Source organism: Mytilus trossulus, unplaced genomic scaffold, assembly GCF_036588685.1.
Source record: "Mytilus trossulus isolate FHL-02 unplaced genomic scaffold, PNRI_Mtr1.1.1.hap1 h1tg000070l__unscaffolded, whole genome shotgun sequence".
Lineage (NCBI taxonomy): Eukaryota > Metazoa > Mollusca > Bivalvia > Mytilida > Mytilidae > Mytilus > Mytilus trossulus.
The window spans coordinates 1,671,432-1,696,456 of NW_026963294.1; the positions used below are offsets into that span (position 1 = coordinate 1,671,432).

At 35.4% G+C, this 25,025-nt stretch overlaps 1 protein-coding gene across 1 annotated transcript in view; it reads left to right on the forward strand.

The window, feature by feature from the left end:
* The first annotated feature begins 1,471 nt into the window (after positions 1 to 1,471).
* Positions 1,472 to 25,025, forward strand: part of LOC134699519 (uncharacterized) — a 132,324-nt gene continuing 108,770 nt past the window's right edge. Inside the window, exons 1-3 of the mRNA XM_063561117.1 lie at positions 1,472 to 1,922; positions 5,444 to 5,519; positions 14,453 to 14,602. Coding sequence (XP_063417187.1) covers positions 5,453 to 5,519; positions 14,453 to 14,602 — 217 coding nt within the window. The 5' untranslated portion in view covers positions 1,472 to 1,922; positions 5,444 to 5,452. The remainder of the gene's footprint in view (positions 1,923 to 5,443; positions 5,520 to 14,452; positions 14,603 to 25,025) is intronic.

Sequence of the window (25,025 nt, forward strand, 5' to 3'; positions counted from 1 at the left end):
CAACATAATATTCTCATTGTCGGCAAATTTCGATCACATCCTTTTATATGTTATTCAAATCATTTAGGATTTACAAATGGATATTCATAATTCTGATAACGATTTCTGATGATTTTTCTTTAAAAATAAAATTGCCGATATTATACCACAATCATCTTTGAATAGAACAATTATCAATCATTGCAGTGGCGGATTCAGAAAGGGGTTGCCGGGGTAGGAACCCCCCTTTTTCTTTGGAAAATTTTGTAGATTTCGGCAAAACTGCACACACAAAAAAATGTCTCCATTCTTCCTGCACCCTGAGTGGACCCTCCACTTTTTCTTAAATTTCTGAATCCGCCCGCCAATGTAACGAGAGTAACTAAATACCCCTACTGTGAACAACAAGTGAAATGTCGAAATGTGAAGTTCTGTCAAGATAAAATAAATATTAGCAAAGTTATTTGACTAGATTACTCCTGACTTGGTACAAACAGAGACAAATTTATGTCTTTAGTAGAAAACATTATAAAACAATACAAAGACAATAGTAAATGTTGTTGACATTAAAATAATAAGTTCCTATATTTGGAGACAAAACCATAAACATTTATCTATGACCTAAAACGTGATAGTAAAACTAATGTAAAATTACTTATTTTTTTCACAAGATTGCCGTTTTCCTACTCTGCACGGTGGGTGTGTCGTTGTTCGAATTCTTCTTTTCTGATTCTGGAATTTGTTCTTTAAAGATTACAATAATTTGCGAAAACATGCCATATATCCGAAAACGTTAACTTGTATACTCATTCAATGCGACATTTGACCAAATTCATATATATTAAATATATTTTTGCAGCATGAAATATCTCATTATACCCAATCTATTGGCCGTCGGCATACACCACTGGGGACAGCGACATCTGGAAGTTGGGCTGGGGTATAGGGTTAAACGGGAACCAGAGAATCCAAAGGATCCTAATGCAGTGGCCATACTATACGACGGGGAAAGAAAGGCCTACCTCAAGAAAAATCACTCTTTTGTGATAACAAGAATTTTAAAAATGAACATATCAAACGTAATTAGACTAAAACCAAAAGAAGACGCACTGGTCAAGAACAAACATGTGGGACCTCAGCAGCTATGTACAATTGGATTAAAAGTAAATGAAGAAATAAACTTGAAATCAGCAACAGACCTTTTAAAGTTACATGGTTTCCAGTTTGAAATCAAAGACGCTAAAATTAAGTGACTTATCTGAAACGAAAAATAAAAAAAAAATTTAATTGTTTAGTCAATAGACCTACAAAATACTCAAATACTAATCAGAGCTAAATCTTTTAGTTGCAGTTTTGAAAATAAACTTCTATTGCTTTCCTCAGATGAAGCGCGATATACATAACAAGAGGCTCCAAGGTGAATTAGGTTTCTTTCAGATAAAACATGTAAATGTCTCAACAACTGTATTGAAATTGAAAGTTGGTGTTGACATTCACAACTAATGTCACTAATTGCGCATGTACAAGTTAATTGTTCTTATTACAATATCAAAGTTTTTTTTATGAATAGGAAAAAATCGATGCGAAAATTATTTTGGAGCAGGAATTTCAAATGTTGAGAAATGTACATTGAATATTGATAAAGCAAAACAAAGATTTTCGTTACCGTGTAAGGTCAAAATCGATCAAGGCTTCTTGGTTAGTATCTATATCCGGTGTACTGATGAAACATAATCTGAGTCTTGAGCTTTTTAAAATCGATTCTAAAAAGAAGTGCTCCTTTGAAGGGAGGAATTCCACTTACAGATACCGGTACATCTATAGACGTCACAAGGTGGTTTCCCATATTTATATCTGACGTCGTAGGAAATGGGTAGCACAGTGCTTTGTGGATCTGCTTTGACGACACTGACGAAAAATTGGGACGGTATTCAATAAAGTTGGTAAGACATCTGTTCAAATGCACAGGCTGCTATTTTTTTAAGGCTAGGGTTTCACAGAAGTCGTATCTTAGCTATGGTAATCTTGAATTCACTTTTGTACACCTGCTTTTGTCTTTTGCTATCTTTTTTCATTTTAACCAGGTCATCGTTATACACGTATTTACACTTGTTTTGTCCGCAATTATGTAAAATCACACAAGTTCCCGTAAACTTTGACATCATAATTTAAAATATTTGACGTCACAATTTAAAAGTGATTGTTGCTTGACGTCAAAAGGTGAATCGGAGTCGATCTAAGGTCATTCGGAGGCAAGATACAGCTAAATACCAAAAGTGTAAATACGTTTATTCGGAATTTCCTTTTAACCATCCTCCCCCTTTCCTTCCTTACTGTAATATAATAACACACGCATTGTATAATTTTGGTCATCCAAATATGACGTTTTGAAAGGCTGTTTAAGCCTGTTCATTATTGATATGGAGTCAACATTCTTACTTAATAACTTGTAACTGTGTGATTTGTCAAATCAAATTTTGTCGTAGCTTACGTTGAGGCAACGAGGCGAGGCAGTTGCCTCGGTGAAAAAAAAAAACAACTTTTATTATCTAGTAAGTAATTCGTTTTACACAATTTCTTTAGTCTTTAGTCTTTAGAAGTGTCAACTTGACACTATAATCTGACTGGGTAATATATCTCTGTATCACACTGGTAAATTTACGTCACTTTTGTATAAAACTCATTGGTACATTTGTATTTATGATGTGGCACTGCAGAAAAAAATATACATAACTAAATAAATAATTAATTACCAAAAAAAAAATATGAATAAATAATTAACCCTTATAAAACCTTAACTATCTATTTTGTGAACCTTCCAGTATCTTTAATAAAGACCCCTAACAAATCTTGAATATCTTCTATGTGATGTTTGTAATTATCATTTTCTGTTGTTGCTAACAATACTGCAGATTCAAGTGTTAGTTTTGCTGTTATGAAGTAGAGTGCTGAGCGGAGTTTTTCTCTAGCCTCCTCATAATTTTCACAATCCAGTAGGTAATGGTCAACTGTTTCAACTTGTCCACAGCTGCATTTGTCGATGAGTGCTGGGCATATTGTTGATTTGTAAAAGTTTAAATTGCAATATCCTGTTCTTAGACTAGTAGTTATTCTATATATTTCAGTTGACGGCTTGTCTTTTGGAAGTGTATTTTTTACATTTTGTTGAAAGGCATAATATCTTCTTCCTTTATCACTGGTGTCCCATTGGTTTTGCCATTTTTACCATAACACTGGAACAACATAAAGTGCTCAGCAGACTAGCAACTACGTATAAACCGACTTGTATAAATACTATCTGACGTTTTGGTGACGTAGACGGATAGACGGTATCCTTTGTGAATTAAAGACTTTTTAAAACATTTCTCTCTCCTAATTGGAAATCCTCTTTGCGGTGGTTTTCTGTATTCTAAATATGTCCGAGTCAAAGAAATTGACGCAATTGAAGCTAACAGATTTATTTAACCCTACTGCAAGCAAAGTCAGAAGAATAGATCATGATGAAGATCCAACTCACGAGACTTCAAGTTCTCCCATCGAATCAATTGCCCAGTCAGGTAAACCGTTAAAATTATTATAAGTCCGAAAATATTGAAATTTCTTGTAAATGAGGGTGTGGATGAAGTAAATAGACTTGCAATGAATGTAGAGTTAAAAGAAAAGAAATTTAGAATTGTGCCAAAATATAAAAGGAAAATAAAATTATGGGCAAAAAAAATAATATAAATGAATGTTCAAACCCTCATATAACCGACAGTATATAGTACTTACATATACAACTGAAACATCGTTGTGTGTTAACCCTCCACTTTGTCTTCAACGAGGGTGGTAAAGGGGGGGGGGGTGCTTTCACGAAAAAAAAACCCGTGAAATAAGACATAATTTCACGTTGAACGTGAAATAATTTCTGTAATGAACGTTGCACGAAAAATAAATACTTTTATAGTCACTGTCTTCTTATATATTTTAACTCTTTTTTTTACTTGATATTCCCGATTTAGTTATACACATTTATGATATCATTGCTTTACGAATTTTAAAAAAGTTTTTTGACGATCCCTGCCAAGAGTTTGAATTTTTTTTGAAAAATACCGAGCACGCAAAATAAAAGTTTGAAAATCACGATGCATGTAACATTAAATTAGCAGAACACGTTGAACGAGGCACCTGTATTGCACGACTGAATGTGAAATAAAAAAGTAACAACACGTTGAACGTGAAATAAAAAACGGCGATCACGTTGCACGAAAATAAGCCTTTAACTAAACACCTTCTTCAACCTGAATTACACGGAGTGTCATTGACTTTGATACTAATAAAAAAAAAAATACAAATTTATAGATATCAATCAACATGCAGACTTGCACAATTTAAATTCTTGCACCAGACATATTACTACGATATAGTCAGCTGCGTTTTGGTGAAGACAGTATAATGACCTGACTTAGATGTTGTATAATAATTTGTGTCGTTTCAATGTGGTTGCTGTCTCATTGACGTATACAGTTTCCCCATATCTCCTTTTACTCACTGCATGGTTATTTGAGTATACCTTCAACAAGAGATCAATATGAAACAGAAACTAACAACTATAGGTCACCGTAAGTCGTTCAACAACGAGAAACGCCCATACTGCATAGTCAACTGCAGGTGACGTCTCAGACACAGCCAGTAAGGATTATTATGCAAACGACCAATATGACGACAGATGGCGCTCGGTTTCTTTTTCGGTGTATAAGCCTTAATTATGTGAAGGAGCACCGCCATATAAAATAACACTACAACAGGTCAATGCAATATCATTTGCTCTACACTATTAATATCTTCTTGTAAATCTAGTTTGATACATACATATATAGCAGCTTGTTTGTATGAACAATCCAGTGACATGTTAGTGTGTATATTCCAGCTATACGTTTGTGTGTATATTCCAGCTATATGTTTGTGCGTATATTCCAGCTATATGTTTGTGTGTATATTCCAGCTATATGTTTGTGTGTATATTCCAGCTATATGTTTGTGTGTATATTCCAGCTATATGTTTGTGTGTATATTCCAGCTATATGTTTGTGTGTTTATTCCAGCTATATGTTTGTGTGTATATTCAAGCTATATGTTTATGTGTATATTCCAGCTATATGTTTGTGTGTATATTCAAGCTATATGTTTGTGTGTATATTCAAGCTATATGTCTGTGTGTATATTCCAGCTATATGTTTGTGTGTATATTCAAGCTATACGTTTGTGTGTATATTCAAGCTATATGTTTGTGTGTATATTCTAGCTATATGTTTGTGTGTATATTCCAGCTATATGTTTGTGTGTATATTCCAGCTATATGTTTGTGTGTATATTCAAGCATCATTTTCTTGTTTACAGTTACTGTAAATAAATCATGATATTTATAGACGTAATATTGCACTAATTTACAGAACAGGTTAAAAAGAAAATCTTTTTTTTTCAGGTTGCAAAAATGAGAACATTTATACATACCATTCTGCTGACCGTTCTTTATCTACAAGGATACATGGTGGTTGTTTGTAAGTTTGTAATATCTAAAAATGATGAGACGTGGCATAACTGCCACTGACACAAATCTTCATCACTGAGTAAATGAAGAGAAGTAGCATAATTGTCACTGACACACATCTCCATCACTGAATAAATGAAGAGACGTGGCATGATTGCCAATGACACAAATCTCCATCACTGAATAAATGAAAAGACGTGGCATGATTGCCACTAACACAAATCTCCCATCACTGAATAAATGAAAAGACGTGGCATGATTGCCAATGCAGACACAAATCTCCTTCACTGAATAAATGAAGAGACGTGTCATGATTGCCACTAACACAAATCGCCCATCACTGAATAAATGAAAAGACGTGGCATGATTGCCAATGCAGACACAAATCTCCATCACTGAATAAATGAAAAGACGTGGCATGATTGCCAATGCAGACACAAATCTCCATCACTGAATAAATGAAGAGACGTGGCATGATTGCCACTAACACAAATCGCCCATCACTGAATAAATGAAAAGACGTGGCATGATTGCCAATGCAGACACAAATCTCCATCACTGAATAAATGAAGAGACGTGTCATGATTGCCACTAACACAAATCGCCCATCACTGAATAAATGAAAAGACGTGGCATGATTGCCAATGCAGACACAAATCTCCATCACTGAATAAATGAAAAGACGTGGCATGATTGCCAATGCAGACACAAATCTCCATCACTGAATAAATGAAGAGACGTGGCATGATTGCCACTAAAACAAATCACCCATCACTGAATAAATGAAAAGACGTGGCATGATTGCCAATGCAGACACAAATCTCCATCACTGAATAAATGAAGAGACGTGTCATGATTGCCACTAACACAAATCGCCCATCACTGAATAAATGAAAAGACGTGGCATGATTGCCAATGCAGACACAAATCTCCATCACTGAATAAATGAAAAGACGTGGCATGATTGCCAATGCAGACACAAATCTCCATCACTGAATAAATGAAGAGACGTGGCATGATTGCCACTAAAACAAATCACCCATCACTGAATAAATGAAAAGACGTGGCATGATTGCCAATGCAGACACAAATCTCTATCACTGAATAAATGAAGAGACGTGTCATGATTGCCACTAACACAAATCGCCCATCACTGAATAAATGAAAAGACGTGGCATGATTGCCAATGCAGACACAAATCTCCATCACTGAATAAATGAAAAGACGTGGCATGATTGCCAATGCAGACACAAATCTCCATCACTGAATAAATGAAGAGACGTGGCATGATTGCCAATAAAAACAAATCACCCATCACTGAATAAATGAAAAGACGTGGCATGATTGCCAATGCAGACACAAATCTCCATCACTGAATAAATGAAGAGACGTGTCATGATTGCCACTAACACAAATCGCCCATCACTGAATAAATGAAAAGACGTGGCATGATTGCCAATGCAGACACAAATCTCCATCACTGAATAAATGAAAAGACGTGGCATGATTGCCAATGCAGACACAAATCTCCATCACTGAATAAATGAAGAGACGTGGCATGATTGCCACTAAAACAAATCACCCATCACTGAATAAATGAAACGACGTGGCATGATTGCCAATGCAGACACAAATCTCCATCACTGAATAATGAAAAGACGTGGCATGATTGCCAATGCAGACACAAATCTCTACAACGGAATAAATGAAAAGACGTGGCATGATTGCCAATGCAGACACAAATCTCCATCACTGAATAAATGAAAAGACGTGGCATGATTGCCAATGCAGACACAAATCTCCATCACTGAATAAATGAAAAGACGTGGCATGATTGCCAATGCAGACACAAATCTCCATCACTGAATAAATGAAACGACGTGGCATGATTGCCACTAAAACAAATCACCCATCACTGAATAAATGAAAAGACGTGGCATGATTGCCAATGCAGACACACATCTCCATCACTGAATAAATGAAAAGACGTGGCATGATTGCCAATGCAGACACAAATCTCCATCACTGAATAAATGAAAAGACGTGGCATGATTGCCAATGCAGACACAAATCTCCATCACTGAATAAATGAAAAGACGTGGCATGATTGCCAATGCAGACACAAATCTCCATCACTGAATAAATGAAACGACGTGGCATGATTGCCAATGCAGACACAAATCCCCATCACTGAATAAATGAAAAGACGTGGCATGATTGCCAATGCAGACACACATCTCCATCACTGAATAAATGAAAAGACGTGGCATGATTGCCAATGCAGACACAAATCTTCATCACTGAATAAATGAAAAGACGTGGCATGATTGCCAATGCAGACACAAATCTCCATCACTGAATAAATGAAAAGACGTGGCATGATTGCCAATGCAGACACAAATCTCCATCACTGAATAAATGAAAAGACGTGGCATGATTGCCAATGCAGACACAAATCTCCATCACTGAATAAATGAAAAGACGTGGCATGATTGCCAATGCAGACACAAATCTCCATCACTAAATAAATGATGAGGATGTTAACAACTATAAGTCAACGTACGGCCTTCAACAATGAATAAAAACCATAATGTGTACTATAAGCCTCAAAAGGCCTTGACATGCCAAAATGCGGGAAAATTGAAAAGAGAAAACCAATGTACGTCCTGCTTTTAAGTTTCTTGTTGTGTCTGAAACTATTTTAGCAATGTCATTTCAAGTTAGGCTAAATAAAATAATATGTGTGTGTTTTTTTTTTTTTTTCATTGAGTCTATGGGAGCAACATTCTGACTTTAACAGTGCTTAACGGAAAATGACACAAAAATCTCTAGGGTAGGCTAATATTACGACTAAAACGTAGGGTAGGGTGGGTGACTGGAACCACACATATATTTTTATTTGGCCTTAATTAGATTCTATTTAAATAGTACTAGAACACACCCGTGATATCGCTGGTCCGTGACTGAATTAAAGTATTTAACAAGCAAGCCTTATTTTAGTATTAGTATTGTCATCTGATAAAGTCATGCCGATTATAAGATACATAGTTTTCTCTGCTTTCAAATCTTTCTGTTTGAACCCATTGAACTGGAACTTATCAATTATTGGTAATATTAATTATTTGGAAAACAAAAGGTCCTGGAATGGAGTATTTTTTAATCAACAGCATTGTCCTATATTAGTTATAAATAAAGTTGAATTCTTTGATTCGCTGTTTTACGTCATGCCCGCTAACAAATTGAAAACTGTACCTATACGCACAGGCACTTATATAAAGGTATATAGGAATTTTTTTTGAGACAAGTGCCTGTGCCTATACGCCTTATTTTTAGTCCAGATTTTTAGTATTCATAGTGTTATCTTAGAGAGTCTTACTGATTAAAATACTACAATAGGTAACAACTTGACAATTTAGTAGTGTCAACCCTGTGATTATGACCCGTGTATATAGCATTTAATCCCGAATACACCGTTTGTTGGTGCGCCTGTCAGCTGCGGAACGTACATGTAAGGTAATAGGTAACAGGTGAATATACTATTGGTATCGGTATCGGACTCGACCCGGAACTTCTTAATTATTGGCAATATTAATTACGTGGAAAACAAAAGGGGCTGGAGTGGTGTAATTTTTAATCTACACCTTTGTACTATATTAGTTATATATAAAGTTGAATTCTTTGATTCGTCGTTTTAACGTGATGACGGCTGACAAATTGGACCTCGTATATTCAGTATTATAGATAGATGCATCTATTTGTGGTACTGGTAGTGTCGAAACTGTCAACATTATTTATGATTTCTTCTTCAATGTTCAAGTTAACATATGAGTTCGAGTTCTCGATTTTAACTGTAGTCATACGATAACGACATCTTCATGTTCACCGGCGGTATCCCTATGAAGCCAACCAGTACGTCTCGCCTGTACACCGGCGGTATTTAATCGATGCATACACTCTCTCAGTCTCCTTCTCTGTACATTGTAACCACGCCTATGAAGCCTACCAGTACGTCTCGCCTGTACACCGCCGGTATCTTATCGATGCATTCACTCCCTCACTCTCCTTCTCTGTACATTGTAACCACGCCTATGAAGCCTACCAGTACGTCTCGCCTGTACACCGGCGGTATCTTATCGATGCATTCACTCCCTCACTCTCCTTCTCTGTACATTGTAACCACGCCTATGAAGCCTACCAAAACGTCTCGCCTGTACACCGGCGGTATTTAATCGATGCATACACTCTCTCAGTCTCCTTCTCTGTACATTGTAACCACGCCTATGAAGCCTAACAGTACGTCTCGCCTGTACACCGGCGGTATCTTATCGATGCATTCACTCCCTCACTCTCCTTCTCTGTACATTGTAACCACGCCTATGAAGCCTAACAGTACGTCTCGCCTGTACACCGGCGGTATCCAATCGATACATACACTTTCTCAGTCTCCTTCTCTGTATATTGTTACCACGCCTATGCAGCCTACCAGTACGTCTCGCCTGTACACCGGCGGTATCTTATCGATACATTCACTCCCTCACTCTCCATCTCTGTACTCTTATGCCTTTTAATAGAAGCATTGTGAAAAAATCATTTTGCTTAATCCGAACTATGTCATTCTTCGGTAAATGGTGCTTTCAGACACGGACAACAATTAAGTAATGTCGGATATTTTAAATCCATTTTCCATAACATTTTTAAGAACAGACTTTGGAATATCAAATTTCGGAGGGCCGCATTCAGAGTTCATTTTATATGGGGCTGCAGTTCCATATTTTACACATTCATACGTTCTTAACTTCATCATATCTGCCCTACTAGACACACCTGATATTCCTATTTCATGTGTCGAAAGCCTAATACATACAATGTCTGGAGTGATTTTCTCTCTCTCAAAGTTTGGAAATGCTTGCTGCAAGTTTAATTTCTGTAAAACGTTTAACATCTTAGTATTCACAGCCTTGGCCGCCATGTTGGTTACGTGGGATTCACATACACGCCATGCTTCCGGTTAATCACAGGAACTACATCCACATAATAAAAAAAGCACGATCCAAAAAGCACCTTCGAATAATAGAAAACCACCACCGTGTAATAGAAAACCAACATCGTATAATAGAAAAGCACCTTATTATAATAGAAAACTTCAAAAGCACCTTCGTATAATAGAAAAGCAATAAAAAAAAGACACATAAGACAGCTATATGGCGTTCCATACTTTTGATACGATATGTATATATATACATATTCTAAAAGATCACTGAGTTTTACGGACATTGAAAGACTAAGGGTCTCACTGTATTTTCAGCGGTTTCCTTTAGGTTTTCACTATATATTTTGAATATCGAACTGGCACTTTGAGCCCTCCGTAAACATATAAGACGAGAAGTTTACCTAAATTATTTTTGTTGTCGTGTGTATCTTTAAATTAACTACTAACTATATGCAAAATATAATGAAAATTGAGAGACCAGGAATGTCTTGCAAACGCGCTGGGCCCTTTATCTGTATATCTTTTAAATATAGAGTCAGTCGAAAGTATCGGCTTTTTTTTTACGACAATCCATAGTTGTTTCGTTTAAATAATTTATATTTTCATACTTATAAAAGTGGCCGTTTGTTTTTTTGAAAAATCATCTATTAAATGTACATCTTTGATTGCATTTTATTGAAAAATCTATATTTCATAAACAGAAATATTCGATTCACAGAAGGGTTTATACTTGTGGACAACGAAAATTAAAACGAGAATTAACGATTATCTAAGGTCAACGAGTCACAAATTGGTCACAAACAGACTACCACTGTCCCAGGTTAGGGGGAGGGTTGGGATCCCGCTAACATGTTTAATCTAGTCACATTATTTATGTATGTGCCTATCCCAAGTCAGGAGCCTGTAATTCAGTGGTTGTCGTTTGTTTATGTGCTACATATTTGTTTTTCGTTATTTTTTTTGGCATAAATAAGGCCGTTAGTTTTCTTTTTTGAATTGTTTAATATTGTCTTATCGGCGCCTTTTATAGCTGACTATGCGGTATGGGCTTTGCTCATTGTTGAAGGTCGTACGGTGACCAATAGTAATAAAGTTTGTGTCATTTTGATCTTTTGTGGATAGTTGGTCTCATTGGCAATCATACCACATCTTCTTTTTTATATATTCTCACTCTCTGTTTACTCATATTCGCTCACCGGGCTAATGTCACCATTTGGTGTCCGTCGTCGTCCGTCGTCTTTCGTCGTCGTCTGTCGTCGTCGTAAAATATTTCACCGTATTCTTCTCCTCTGTAACTACTGGACCAATTATCTAAAAACTTTTGCAACTAGTTAATGAATTGTCTTTTCTTTATAATTCACTTTCTTCAAATGTTCAAAGAGTTAGGGACAACATCAAAAGTTCAATGTAGGATAAAAAACTTAATTCACATAGTTTTTTCACTGACCCCCACACCCCCTCTTCATTTGATTTGGGAAAAATTGATTTACCAATAGGAATATATGTAAAAATCAATTTTACATATACAAAACTTGCAGAATTGTAACCCCCCCCCCCCCCCCCCCCCCCAACCCCAAACTATTTGATTTAAGTTTTTTTATCCTACATCGATCTTTTGATGTCGTCCCTTAATGATACCATCATCAGACAAATATCAGTTAAAGTATAACTATGATAACCCAAACAGTTTTTTTTTCTACAATTCAAGGATTCCTATTAAAGTATGGACTGCCTCCGATTCATCTCCTCCAAGAATCTCTCCCTTCAAAATTGAAATTGAAATCTTTTGAAAGCAACTGAATACATACTGGCAAAATACCTTAAGGGACGATGCCGAATATAAATCAACTCTAATATATATGGACACTTAACATCTTCTAATTGGCAAAAACATTCAGTTTGGACTATATTTGACAAGACAAAAGCAGAAGTTCGGATAGTCTGTTTCCCGGTCGTTATTGAAATTCTTGACAATATTTGTATATTCCGAAGGCATACTGAATGTTTTACGGAGGGGACCAACCTAAAGTTCGGAAAGCTATTATTAAAGCTAGAATAGTTTCAGGAACAAATATACCAAATTGTGATAGAGCAAAATTTCATCTATCACCTTCTCCACTCTGCCAACTATGTAATCTTTCTGAGGAAAATGTCTCTTATTTTCTCCTGGAGTGCCCACTTTTATCCAAAACTAGAATAACATACTTTGAACCAATCAAGGCCTATGTTACTCAACATACAACAGATGAAGTCTGGCACAGTGTATTTCAATTCAAATCAAGTATTATCAGGCTAATTATATACTGTAGGCATTTCTCACAAACACTAAGAGACATCAAGATAATGAACACGATAGAAGCCAAAAATAGGGAAATGTGCTATATTATATAACTTTATATAAAGCGCTAAAAAAAGTTGCTTGAGGCAATGGATGGTTGGCGGTCTGAAAAAACAGTTTCTACACCGTATACGTTGTGTCTTAATGTATATAAATGACACTGGGATTTTAAGTGTAAATAGTAGAGTTTTACTGCGTATTTTTACCGTTGGACAATAACTTTTAGAATATATCTACTATATATTTTAATGCGTAAAAAGTTGTTTTACTTGGAGATAATCCTCGGTGTTCCTTATAATATACGGATAGAAGAAGAAGTATCTGAACTTTTGATCCATTAACAAACATGGCCACTATGGCCAAAAAAAGATCAAAGATGTCAAATGCAGTTTTTGGCTTATGTCTAAAAAAACTAAAGCTTTTAGCGCAAATCTGACATGGGTTTAAATGTTTCATTGGTCAATTTCTATCAGCCCTGAAATTTTCTGACAAATCGAAGAACACATTGTTGGGTTGCTTCCACTAAATAAAAATCTCCTCCTCTGAAACTACAGGGCCTAACTCTTCTAAACTTTAACTGAATGCTCCTTAGGGTAACTGGTTTATAAAATGTACCTTAAGTTTTGATTCATAAACAAACATAGCCACCATGGCAAAAATAGCAAAAATGTTCAGTTAAGTAAGATCTGCAAATAAGTCAAATGATCAAAATTGTCAATTGACTCCTTCAGGAGTTATTGCCCTTGAAACGTTTTTATGCACCACCTACGATAGTAGAGGGACATTATATTTTCTGGTATGTCCGCCCGTTCGTTCGTCTGTGCGTCCGCTCGTCCGTTCTTCCCGCTTCAGGTTAAAGTTAAAGGTGAAACTTAGCACATATGTTCCTTATGATATGATCTTAATAGTTTAAGAGCCAAATTAGACTTTTGATCCCAATTTCATGGTATACTGAACATAGAAAATAAAAGTACTAGTTTCTGGTTCAAGTTTTTGGTCGAGGTAGTTTTGGATGAAGTTGATGTCCAATCAACTTGAAACTCAGTTCACATGTTCCCTATGGTATGATCTTTATGATTTTAGAAAATTAGAAATTTTACCAAATTTAAAGGTCCATTGAACATGGAAAATGATAGTGCCTGTGGGGCATCCGTGTACTTTGAACAGATTGTTTTTATGCAAGTCTATGACTTTTTCAGTCATATTCTCTGAAACTACAAGCCTAATTACTTCCAATATTTAACTGCATATTCCTTATGGTATCTTATTTTTATCCGAAGTTTTGATCCATCTAATGATCTACAAACATGGCCATCACGGCTAAAAAAAGAACATATAAATATCGAACCATCTGCTTGCAGCCGTTTTGATATTGAATATCGAATAATGAATAACGAACCAGCCGCTTACTTCACATACATGATCATAGTGATCATAGGATTCAGAAAAAGAAAAATAAGTATGCGGGCCATTTTTTACCCTACGTGAAACTTCTCCTTTTCGTGCATTTTATGCCGAAAATGTCTTTTTGCAATTTAAAAAAAAAGTTCGTATAAAATGAAAAGCCAATGCATTTAAAAACTCAATGCTAATTGTGTTTTTATTATTTTTGTAGGTTTGGTGAGTTTTGGAGGGCGATGTAGAAGTTTGGAGGGCAACATGTACACTTGTTCTTCTCCTTTTTTTTGTAATTATGATAATTGTATGTGTCAAGAACAGATTTCCCATTATTTTGATCCAAACGACCAAAGTTGTAAACCAAGAGGTAAGTTGATAAACCAATCCCTATTTCAGAAACACCCTAAACTTTTTTCATTCTAGCTTTTGTTTCTCAGTTTGATAGAAAATTCATGGTTCCATTGGTTTCAATGTTAAATTCCTCAATTTCAAGCAGGCACCGCTCTTTTTTCATGTTTGTCTTGAGTTCAAATAAAGTGGCAATCATTGCATGTCAAACCAACACACCTTTAAATGCATAATAGAGAAAACAGGTTACCGGAACTTCGGATATGTACCAAAACTGTAAAATATGGCTGCGTTAAGTGTTGTCAAATTTTTGAGTGAAGACTAATCAATCAACAAAACTTGTGTGACTCCACTTCTATTTATGTTAGATTGTGGTACGGAATCAGCCGAGATGTGACGAATGAAGACTTATTCTACTATCACTATAGTTACGGAAACAGCCGAGTTGTGACGAATACAGACTTATTCTACTATCACTATAGTTACGGAATCAGCCGAGTTGTGACGAAGGAAGACTTATTACACGATCACTATAGTTACGGAATTAGCTGAGTTGTGACGAAGGAAGACTTATTACACGATCACTATAGTTACGGAATTAGCTGAGTTGTGACGAAGGAAGACTTATTACACGATCACTATAGTTACGGAATTAGCTGAGTTGTGACGAAGGAAGACTTATTACACGATCACTATAGTTACGGAATTAGCTGAGTTGTGACGAAGGAAGACTTATTACACGATCACTATAGTTACGGAAACAGCCGAGTTGTGACGAAGGAAGACTTATTACACGATCACTATAGTTACGGAAACAGCTGAGTTGTGACGAAGGAAGACTTATTACACGATCACTATAGTTACGGAATTAGCTGAGTTGTGACGAAGGAAGACTTATTACACGATCACTATAGTTACGGAAACAGCTGAGTTGTGACGAAGGAAGACTTATTACACGATCACTATAGTTACGGAATCAGCCGAGTTGTGACGAAGGAAGACTTATTACACGATCACTATAGTTACGGAATTAGCTGAGTTGTGACGAAGGAAGACTTATTACACGATCACTATAGTTACGGAATTAGCTGAGTTGTGACGAAGGAAGACTTATTACACGATCACTATAGTTACGGAATTAGCTGAGTTGTGACGAAGGAAGACTTATTACACGATCACTATAGTTACGGAAACAGCCGAGTTGTGACGAAGGAAGACTTATTACACGATCACTATAGTTACGGAAACAGCTGAGTTGTGACGAAGGAAGACTTATTACACGATCACTATAGTTACGGAAACAGCCGAGTTGTGACGAATGAAGACTTATTACACTATCACTATAGGTACGGAAACAGCCGAGTTGTGACGAAGGAAGACTTATTACACGATCACTATAGTTACGGAAACAGCTGAGTTGTGACGAAGGAAGACTTATTACACGATCACTATAGTTACGGAATTAGCTGAGTTGTGACGAAGGAAGACTTATTACACGATCACTATAGTTACGGAATTAGCTGAGTTGTGACGAAGGAAGACTTATTACACGATCACTATAGTTACGGAAACAGCCGAGTTGTGACGAAGGAAGACTTATTACACGATCACTATAGTTACGGAAACAGCTGAGTTGTGACGAAGGAAGACTTATTACACGATCACTATAGTTACGGAAACAGCCGAGTTGTGACGAAGGAAGACTTATTACACGATCACTATAGTTACGGAAACCGTCGAGTTTTGACGAAGGAAGACTTATTACACGATCACTATAGTTACGGAAACAGCTGAGTTGTGACGAAGGAAGACTTATTACACTATCACTATAGGTACGGAAACAGCCGAGTTGTGACGAAGGAAGACTTATTACACGATCACTATAGTTACGGAAACAGCTGAGTTGTGACGAAGGAAGACTTATTACACGATCACTATAGTTACGGAATTAGCTGAGTTGTGACGAAGGAAGACTTATTACACGATCACTATAGTTACGGAAACAGCTGAGTTGTGACGAAGGAAGACTTATTACACGATCACTATAGTTACGGAAACAGCCGAGTTGTGACGAAGGAAGACTTATTACACGATCACTATAGTTACGGAAACCGTCGAGTTTTGACGAAGGAAGACTTATTACACGATCACTATAGTTACGGAAACCGTCGAGTTTTGACAAATGCAGACTTGTGACACTACCACTATAGTTACGGAAACAGCCGAGTTGTGACGAAGGAAGATTAATGACACTATCAATATGGGTACATAAATAGGCGAGTTGTGTTGAAAGAAGACTTATGACACTATCATTATAGTTACGGAATTAACCGAGTTCTGACAAATTTAGACTTTTGACACTATCACAATAAGCAGTGTTTAAATACATACATATATATTTATATGAAAGAGTTTATAGAAAATAACCAACTACACATACATAACATATCGGCGGTACAACTGTGTGAACACAGCCAAAACATACAGACAAAATGATTAAAGTCCTAAGATTCGGTCAACAATAATGACAATAAATAAAAAATAGTCAAACAAGATGCAATGACATTGTATTGACAGATATAAGTCTTTTTTCAAAATGTGAAAAAAACTGATTCCTTTGTGAGTTATAATAGCCCAATCACTTGTACTGTAACATTGGTCCTTAACCAATTAAAAAACAAAACATCCAAAAGAAAACGTGAACTAGCTGTCAGTAACTGCGTGTACTCTCAGATCTGTACTTTAGTTTTTTGTTGTTGATAGGGATGAAATGGATAAATACCCTGTCACGTCCTGTCTACGTTTATGTTTCATGTCTTCTTACTTTGTGTCGATCTGATGAGTTAAGGCTTTTTCAACTGATTTGAATATGTCTTTCTGCTAAGGTTAAGGGATGGGTTGAATGCTCACTAACATGTTTAACCCCGAAATTCTTAAGATTCCTGTCCAAAGTCAGAAGCCTGTACAATGTAGTTCGGTGGTTGTCGTTGGTTCATAACAAAAGAAGATGTAATATGATTGCCAATGAGACAACTCTCCACTTAGACAATGACACATAAATGACACATAAATTCACGGAGTTGGCTATTCTTTTTGGACCTTTTGGATTATAGCTCTTCATCTTTTATATAAAGCTTTGGATTTCAAATATTTTGGCCAAGAGCATCACTGAAGAGACATGTATTGTCGAAATGCGCATCTGGTGCAAGAAAATTGGTACCGTTAATTTTATTAACAGCTGTAGGTCACCGTAACGCCTTCAACAATCAACAAAGCCTATACCTCATAGTCAGCTATAAAAGGCCCCAAATAAACCACAAATTAATGTAAAACAATTCAAACGAGAAAACTAACGGCTTATAATTATTATTCATGTCTGTCTTATTTGTTTTCGTTATTTGTCTAATTATGAATAAGGCCGTTAGTTTTCTAAATTAAGTTGCTTCATGTCGGGGTCTTTTATAGCCTATCTTTGGTCAAACATATCTATTATAACCTTGCCAGTCTGTAGGTTTTGTAAAGGACGGCTTTCCCTAATTGAAATTACGCTTCGACACAGAGCGTTAACTGTTTATATACTTCAATATTGTTGGGAACATTTGTAAAATAATTTGCCTTTCATAATCCCCGTTATCTGTACTTTGAAACTGGTAACCTCCCAAAAGATACCGAAATAGTCCAAAAGTCCGACAGTGACGTCATCTGTTATCATAATACGAAATGTATAATAAAATGAATGTAAATTGTCGAATGCAATCATTGCGTTAGAAACGATTAGTTGTGGTAAGTGTTACATATACTTTTACAATTAAAATATATTATCAAAGTCTTAGATGCATTTTTATTATTACTTAAAGATACTTAAAGATACTTAAAGATGTTTTCCGGTACAGGATCCTCACGGCTCCTCTTCACCAGACTCATATATTAGGTCATTATTATTACTGTTACTGCTGCTTCCGGTTATAACTGCGCGGTAATCAGAATAATATAGTTCCTCATTTTTCCAATGATTGTCTAGTCTGTTTTTAAAGGCATTAACAGACGGTGCCTTAACCACTTTTTCTGGTAGTTTATTCCAGGTTTTAGCTATTCTCACTGTAAAGCTATTTTTCCTTAGATTAGTATTAAACCTTTGGTGCATGATTTTAATGCTGTTTGTTCTTGTACTGTGTCTCTTCTCTGTACTCGACATTAATTTAAGGAAAGTACTAGTTTCCGGGTCATATTTATTGTGTATAATCTTATAAGTCTCAATCATGTCCCCTCTTATTCTTCTGTACGCTAGTGTTGGTAATTTTAATTTCTTTAGTCTTTCTTCGTAGCTTAGGTTTTTAAGTCCAGGTATTTGTTTCGTAGCTCTCTTTTGTACACTTTCAATTTTATCGATATATTTTTTCTTAAAAGGTGCCCATACTGAACTAGCGTAATCTAGATGTGTTCTTACAAGTGTTTTATATAGTGGAATAAAGATTTCTGCATTTAGATTTTTGAAAGATCTTCTTAATGCCGCAAAGATTGAATTTGCTTTGTTTACTTTCTCACATATATGCTTTTCAAAGGATAATTCTTCATCAATGACTACCCCTATATCCTTCTCTTCTTTACATCTGCTTATTTCTTTTCCTAGTAGATTATATTTTTCAATCTCTTGTTTTGACTTTTTGCTGATATTTATATGTTTACATTTTTCTGGATGAAACTTGAGTAACCATGTATCACTCCATTTTTCTAGTTTGTCTAAATCCTTTTGTAATGTTCCGTGGTCTCTGTCTTCCTTTATTATTCTAAAAATTTTTGTATCATCAGCAAATAAGTAAGCATCTGAGTTAACTCCTTCCGGTAAGTCATTGATGTAGAGTACAAACAAGAGTGGTCCTAGAACTGAGCCTTGTGGTATACCTGAGGTTACTTCCTTCCATTCCGATGCTTCACCATTTATTGAGACTCTTTGTTGTCTATTTGAAAGAAAATCTCTTATCCAATCTAGTATTGGGTTTTTTATTCCATAATTTTCGATTTTCTTTAGCAGCCTTTTGTGTGGAACTTTATCAAATGCTTTCATGAAGTCTGTATATACACAATCTACCTCATATCCGTCGTCTATCGCCTCTGTCCATATGTCAATTACCTCTAGTAATTGCAATGAGGTTGATCTCCCAGAGATAAACCCATACTGCTTATTTGAGAATAACCTGTTTAGCTTCATATGCTTTATTATATGCTCTCTTATGATTTTCTCCAATATTTTACATACAACTGATGTTAGACTCACTGGGCGGTAATTTTTTGCTTGCGATTTGTTTCCTTTTTTAAATATAGCGCTTACAAGTGCATTCTTCCATTCTTTTGGTACTGTCTTTTCTTTCAATGATTGGTTAAAGATCAAGCTCAAGGGTTCAACTATACTATCCATTGTTTCTCGCAGCAATCTGGGGTGTAGTTTATCAGGACCTGGTGATTTATCAATCTTTAGGTTTTTTAAGTGTTTCATTATCATATCTTTGTTGATAATTAGATCAGGTACTTCATTTTCAATTTTTATTGGATTTGGTACAGGGATTTCGTCATCTGGTTCTTGTGTAAATACACTAGCAAAATATTCTGAAAGTATTTCCGCTTTTTCTTTATCGTCATCTGTTTTTGGAGATTTCGTATCGTCGGGGTCAGTGTGTAGGTCGCCTATACCTTCCCTTGTTTTTGACTTTGATTTTACGTAGCTCCATATTGCTTTTGGGTTTGCTTTTGCATTTTCTGATAATCCCTTTTCAAATTTCTTCTTTAGTTTATTAACTGATGATTTTGTTTTATTCCTTACTCTATTATACTCAGCTCTAATTTCTGGGTCTTGATTGGTTACAATTTTCTTTGACAGTATGTTTTTCCTCTTAATTAAATCTCTTGTTTTTTTGTCAACTGGGAAAGCGTTTTTCTTCTTTCCTATTTGTGTCATTCTTTTTGTTGGTACGAATCTTTGTTCTAATTCGTTTAAAGTGGTTAAAAAGTATTTCCAGTTTGTGTCAACAGGTAAGTCATCTTTTAATTCTTCCTGCCAACTTATCTTATCCAATTCTATTTTAAAATCATGGTAGTTCCCATGATCATACAGCTTAGCTATTCTTGGTTTGTTCTTTATGTTTATATAACAGTTGAAGTCAAAGGACAGTACACAGTGGTCACTTTTTCCTAGTGGGCTCATGTATTCTAGATTATTAATCATTTCTTCTTCGTTCGTCAATATCAAATCTAAGGTATGCGGAGTATCTGTACCTCTCCATCTTGTTGGTTTGGTCGTATGTTGGAATAGAAAGTTTTCTTGTATCGATTCTAAAAATCTGTTTTCGATGCTATTTTCATTTTCTCCTTTTGTATTCCATCTCTCCCAATCAATTGCTGCGTAGTTAAAGTCTCCCATAATAAGTATATGCGAAAAACCTTTCTGAGTTGCTTCTGATATTAATTCCGTTAGTTTATCATTATACTCCTTTTTGTTGTTTGATGGTGATCTGTATATTAGGCCTATCAGTAGTTTGTCATTTTGGTTAAGTTTGATCTTAATAAATATGTTTTCTTGGAATTGGGCTTCCATATTTACTTCTGTCGATTCAAGATTTGAGTCTATATATAATAGTAGTCCTCTTCCATCATCTGTGTCCAAATTTTTCTCATACATTTTATAGTTTCCCACCTCTGGTAGTGAGTATTCTGCCTTGGATGGTTTGTACCTATTTACCTTTGGTTTAACTTCTGTTATTCCAATTATATTTGGTTTATTATCCCTTGCTCTAACTATTAATTCGGATAATTTGTTGAATAGCTGGTCTGCATTTGTATAAAAACAGTTCAATTTGGGTAGAACTGTAAAACTATTTACATCTTCGCCGTTAAAAACCTTTACCCTATTTTTTACAGTTTTATTTACATCCTTTGAACTTTTTTTCACTACTTCTTTATTTTTATCACTTTTCGGGCCCAGGGTGGTCCTCTTACCTTGTATTGGTATTCCCCCGATAAGCATTGTTCTTGTAGCTGTTTTGCTTCTGCCCATAGTAATTTCTCCTGTTCCCTTTCACTTTGTGTCAGGTCGTTACTAACGTTGACTTTTTCATACTTTGGCATACCTCTGATATAGTGCATATTTTTGAATAGGGTAAGCTTTGAGTCTATACTTTTAAGATTAACCAGTAAGGGTCTCCTATCTTTCTCACTATCGTACTTCCCTAGCCTTTTGGTTTTCACTATATTTCCTTCCTCCAGGTTTATTTTTGCATCATAGAAAAGTTCATTTATATTCTGAATATCATGGTCTATTCTTTCTTGTTTAACCTCAGATTTATTTTCTGTAATGCCAAATATGATTAAGTTATTCTCTCTTGCTTTTCTTTCATTCATCTCTTCTATCACTGTTGTAACTGTTGCTTTCTTTTGTGGCCCTGTTCCCTTATTTTCAGCTTCTTCCATTTGTTTATGTACAGCAGCCCCTGTTTTAGTAGCTTCATCTTTAGCTATTTCTCTGATCATATCTTTGTCACAGCTATTTTTAATTATTGATTCTTCTACTATTTCCCTAACTCTTGTCTCATCACATTTAGTGTCAACAGCTAATTCTATAGCTTGTATTCTCTGCTCATAATTTGTCATTATCTCCTTGCATCTCGCCTCTATCTTTAGATCAGTAACTATATGTTCTTCTATCTTTCTACATGGGACGCAGAACCACATTGAGTCTGATTTGCTTAAGAGGTCATATTCTGCTTTTGATTTGTTAAGGCACTTGACACAGAAGTGATCCTTGCATCTCTGACATTCTAGAAGTTTAGCATTTTGGTCTTTATATACTGTTGAGCAGATTTTACATTCCCATGGTTCCTCGTTCATTACGTCAACTGATGTACCTCTGTTTCGTCTAGACATTATAACGCCTGCTCTTGATAGTTGATAGAGCTTCTCTATCTATTATCTAGTTGTGACAGTGATAATGTGATTTTAGGGCTTCCCTAAGAATCTAATTATACACCTAATTGTTTTTGTTGTATGATAGAGCTTCTCTAATTATACACCTAATTGTTTTTGTTGTATGATAGAGCTTCTCTATCTTACTCTTAAGATTAAAAATAACTGTCCTTGCATGTATAGTAGGGCTTCCCTAGCTATTTCTGTTTTCTTATGATATCCTTTATTGATTTACCCTTGAGCTTGTAGTATAGGGCTTCCCTATCCTAAATAAAATATTATCAACTCTCTTTTGTACTCTTTCCAGACTGGGACACCTTTATTTTATTATATTATAGGGCTTCCCTACTCTAAATAAAAATATTTTTCACTCATTGTTTGTACTCTTTCCAGTATGGGTCACCTTTGTTTATTTTATAGGGCTTCCCTATAATTAAATTCCTTATATTCTAAATATAGACAAACAGGGCTTCCCTATTTATTCTAAATTGTTACAATTGCTATATATATCTCCAACTCATTTAGGGCTTCCCTATAAGAGTCATTCAGCTTATAATAAGGCTTCCTTATAATAAGTTCGACTAACACCTGTCTTCCGATAGTTCTAGCGCTAGATCAATAAGTTTATAAATCCACAGCTTTGCTATAGTTCGTGTTGGATGTACACCGTCTTGTAGCAGATTATAGTTTTTCCTATATCTAACACGTCTGTCCTTTTTTGATTTATTTGATATAATTAAATCTTGTGATAGCCTAGGTGTTGCTGTATATCTGTTGATTAGTTTTATCTGACGATTATAGTAATCAACTTGTTGGCATACCTGATTGTCAATTGCTGTAGATAACTGTACTAATCTGTTCGTTTTAAATTTATTGATCACTAGAGATGGTTTTTTATTTGGTTTAGGTCTTTCATTGTCTTCTTTTCTTGTTGCATATCTTTTGTTTGCTCTAGTTATAGAATAATATGGACAGTCTATAAACAATACTGTGCTGCTTGGTTTTAAGTCTTGTATTTGTTTTTTTACTTCTCTATACTTGGTTAGAATGAATTCTATGCTCTGGTAAGGGTATTTTCTTGTTTCTATTGTTCTTTTTACTTTCCTTGTAATTTCACAAGTGCCTAACCATATGTAAACTATTGGGTTATCTGATGATGTTGATTTTAGTTTATGAAGTAGGTCTTCAATATGATGTTTATTTTCTATGGTCGCCCCTCTTTTATATATCACGTTGAAATTTCCTTTAACGGAATTTGGTGTGTAGTCTTGTAATCCAACACCTTTACTATCGGTGAAAAGGTATGTTTCTCGGTCTAGCGCCGCACCTCTTATTTTTGAGTAAAACTTCTTCCTTTCTTTCAATATTTTTGTCACCGACATATATATATTATATTACTGTATTATTAAGTCAACTTGTGGTTATATGGAAAAGTTTAAACAGTAGTTATTTTATTATCAATAGTAGATTTGGTCCGTATAGGGCTTCCCTATGGCGGACAAGGAGAAAAACGTGGTGGATGACTTTATGGCTACATATTTCTGATGTTATGCGTTCAAATGTCAAGATAATGTGATATATTTGGATAATATGATGTAATGATGTAATTTGATGTATAAATTGGCTTGGATGGACACAAATTTGAATGATTGACACAGATTTACCAAAAATTTTTTCACTAGAAAAAATTTCAACTTGCTGTAGACCGGAACCGGAAGCAGATCAATTATTACTTGTTAGTGACTTTGAACTAGCCGTCAGCAGCTCTCATATCTGTACTTAGTGTCTTAAGTATTCTTGTTGGGATATACAAGTACCAGGCCACGTCAACTCTGTGTTTTAGTTAGATGTATTTAAATTTGTATCCATCTGATGAGTAAAGCCTTTTACAACTGATTTGAATAGTTCGTTCTTATGTTGTACTGTTACACCACTGTCCAAGGTTAGAGGTAGATTTGGGATCCCGCTAGCATGTTTAACCCGGCCACATGCTGTATGTATGCGCCTGTCCCAAGTCAGGAACCTGTAAATTAGTGGTTGTCGTTTGTTGATGTATTACATATGTTTATTTCGTTCATTTTTTTTGTGTACATAAATTAGGCCGTTATTTTTGTCGTTTGAATTGTTTTACATTCTTCATGTCGGGGCCTTTTTATAGCTGACACTATGTGGAATGGGCTTAGATCAATGTTGAAGGCCGTATTGTGATCTATAGTTGTTAATTTCTGTGTCATTTGGTCTCTTGTGAGACCGCATCCGTGTTCATCCTCAACCTTTATATATGATATGTATTATCATGAAATACAACTTACATTTCAATATTATGAATAAACACGAATGCGGCCACCTTCATTAAACGTCTAAAAGTTAACTAAAAATTGCTAAAATTGTGAAGATTTGGTAATTAAGTATGACTTGATGATGCTAGAACCCGATATATGTGCATTGTATTGTCAAAAAACATTTTTGTAGTAGATCAATTCTTCTTT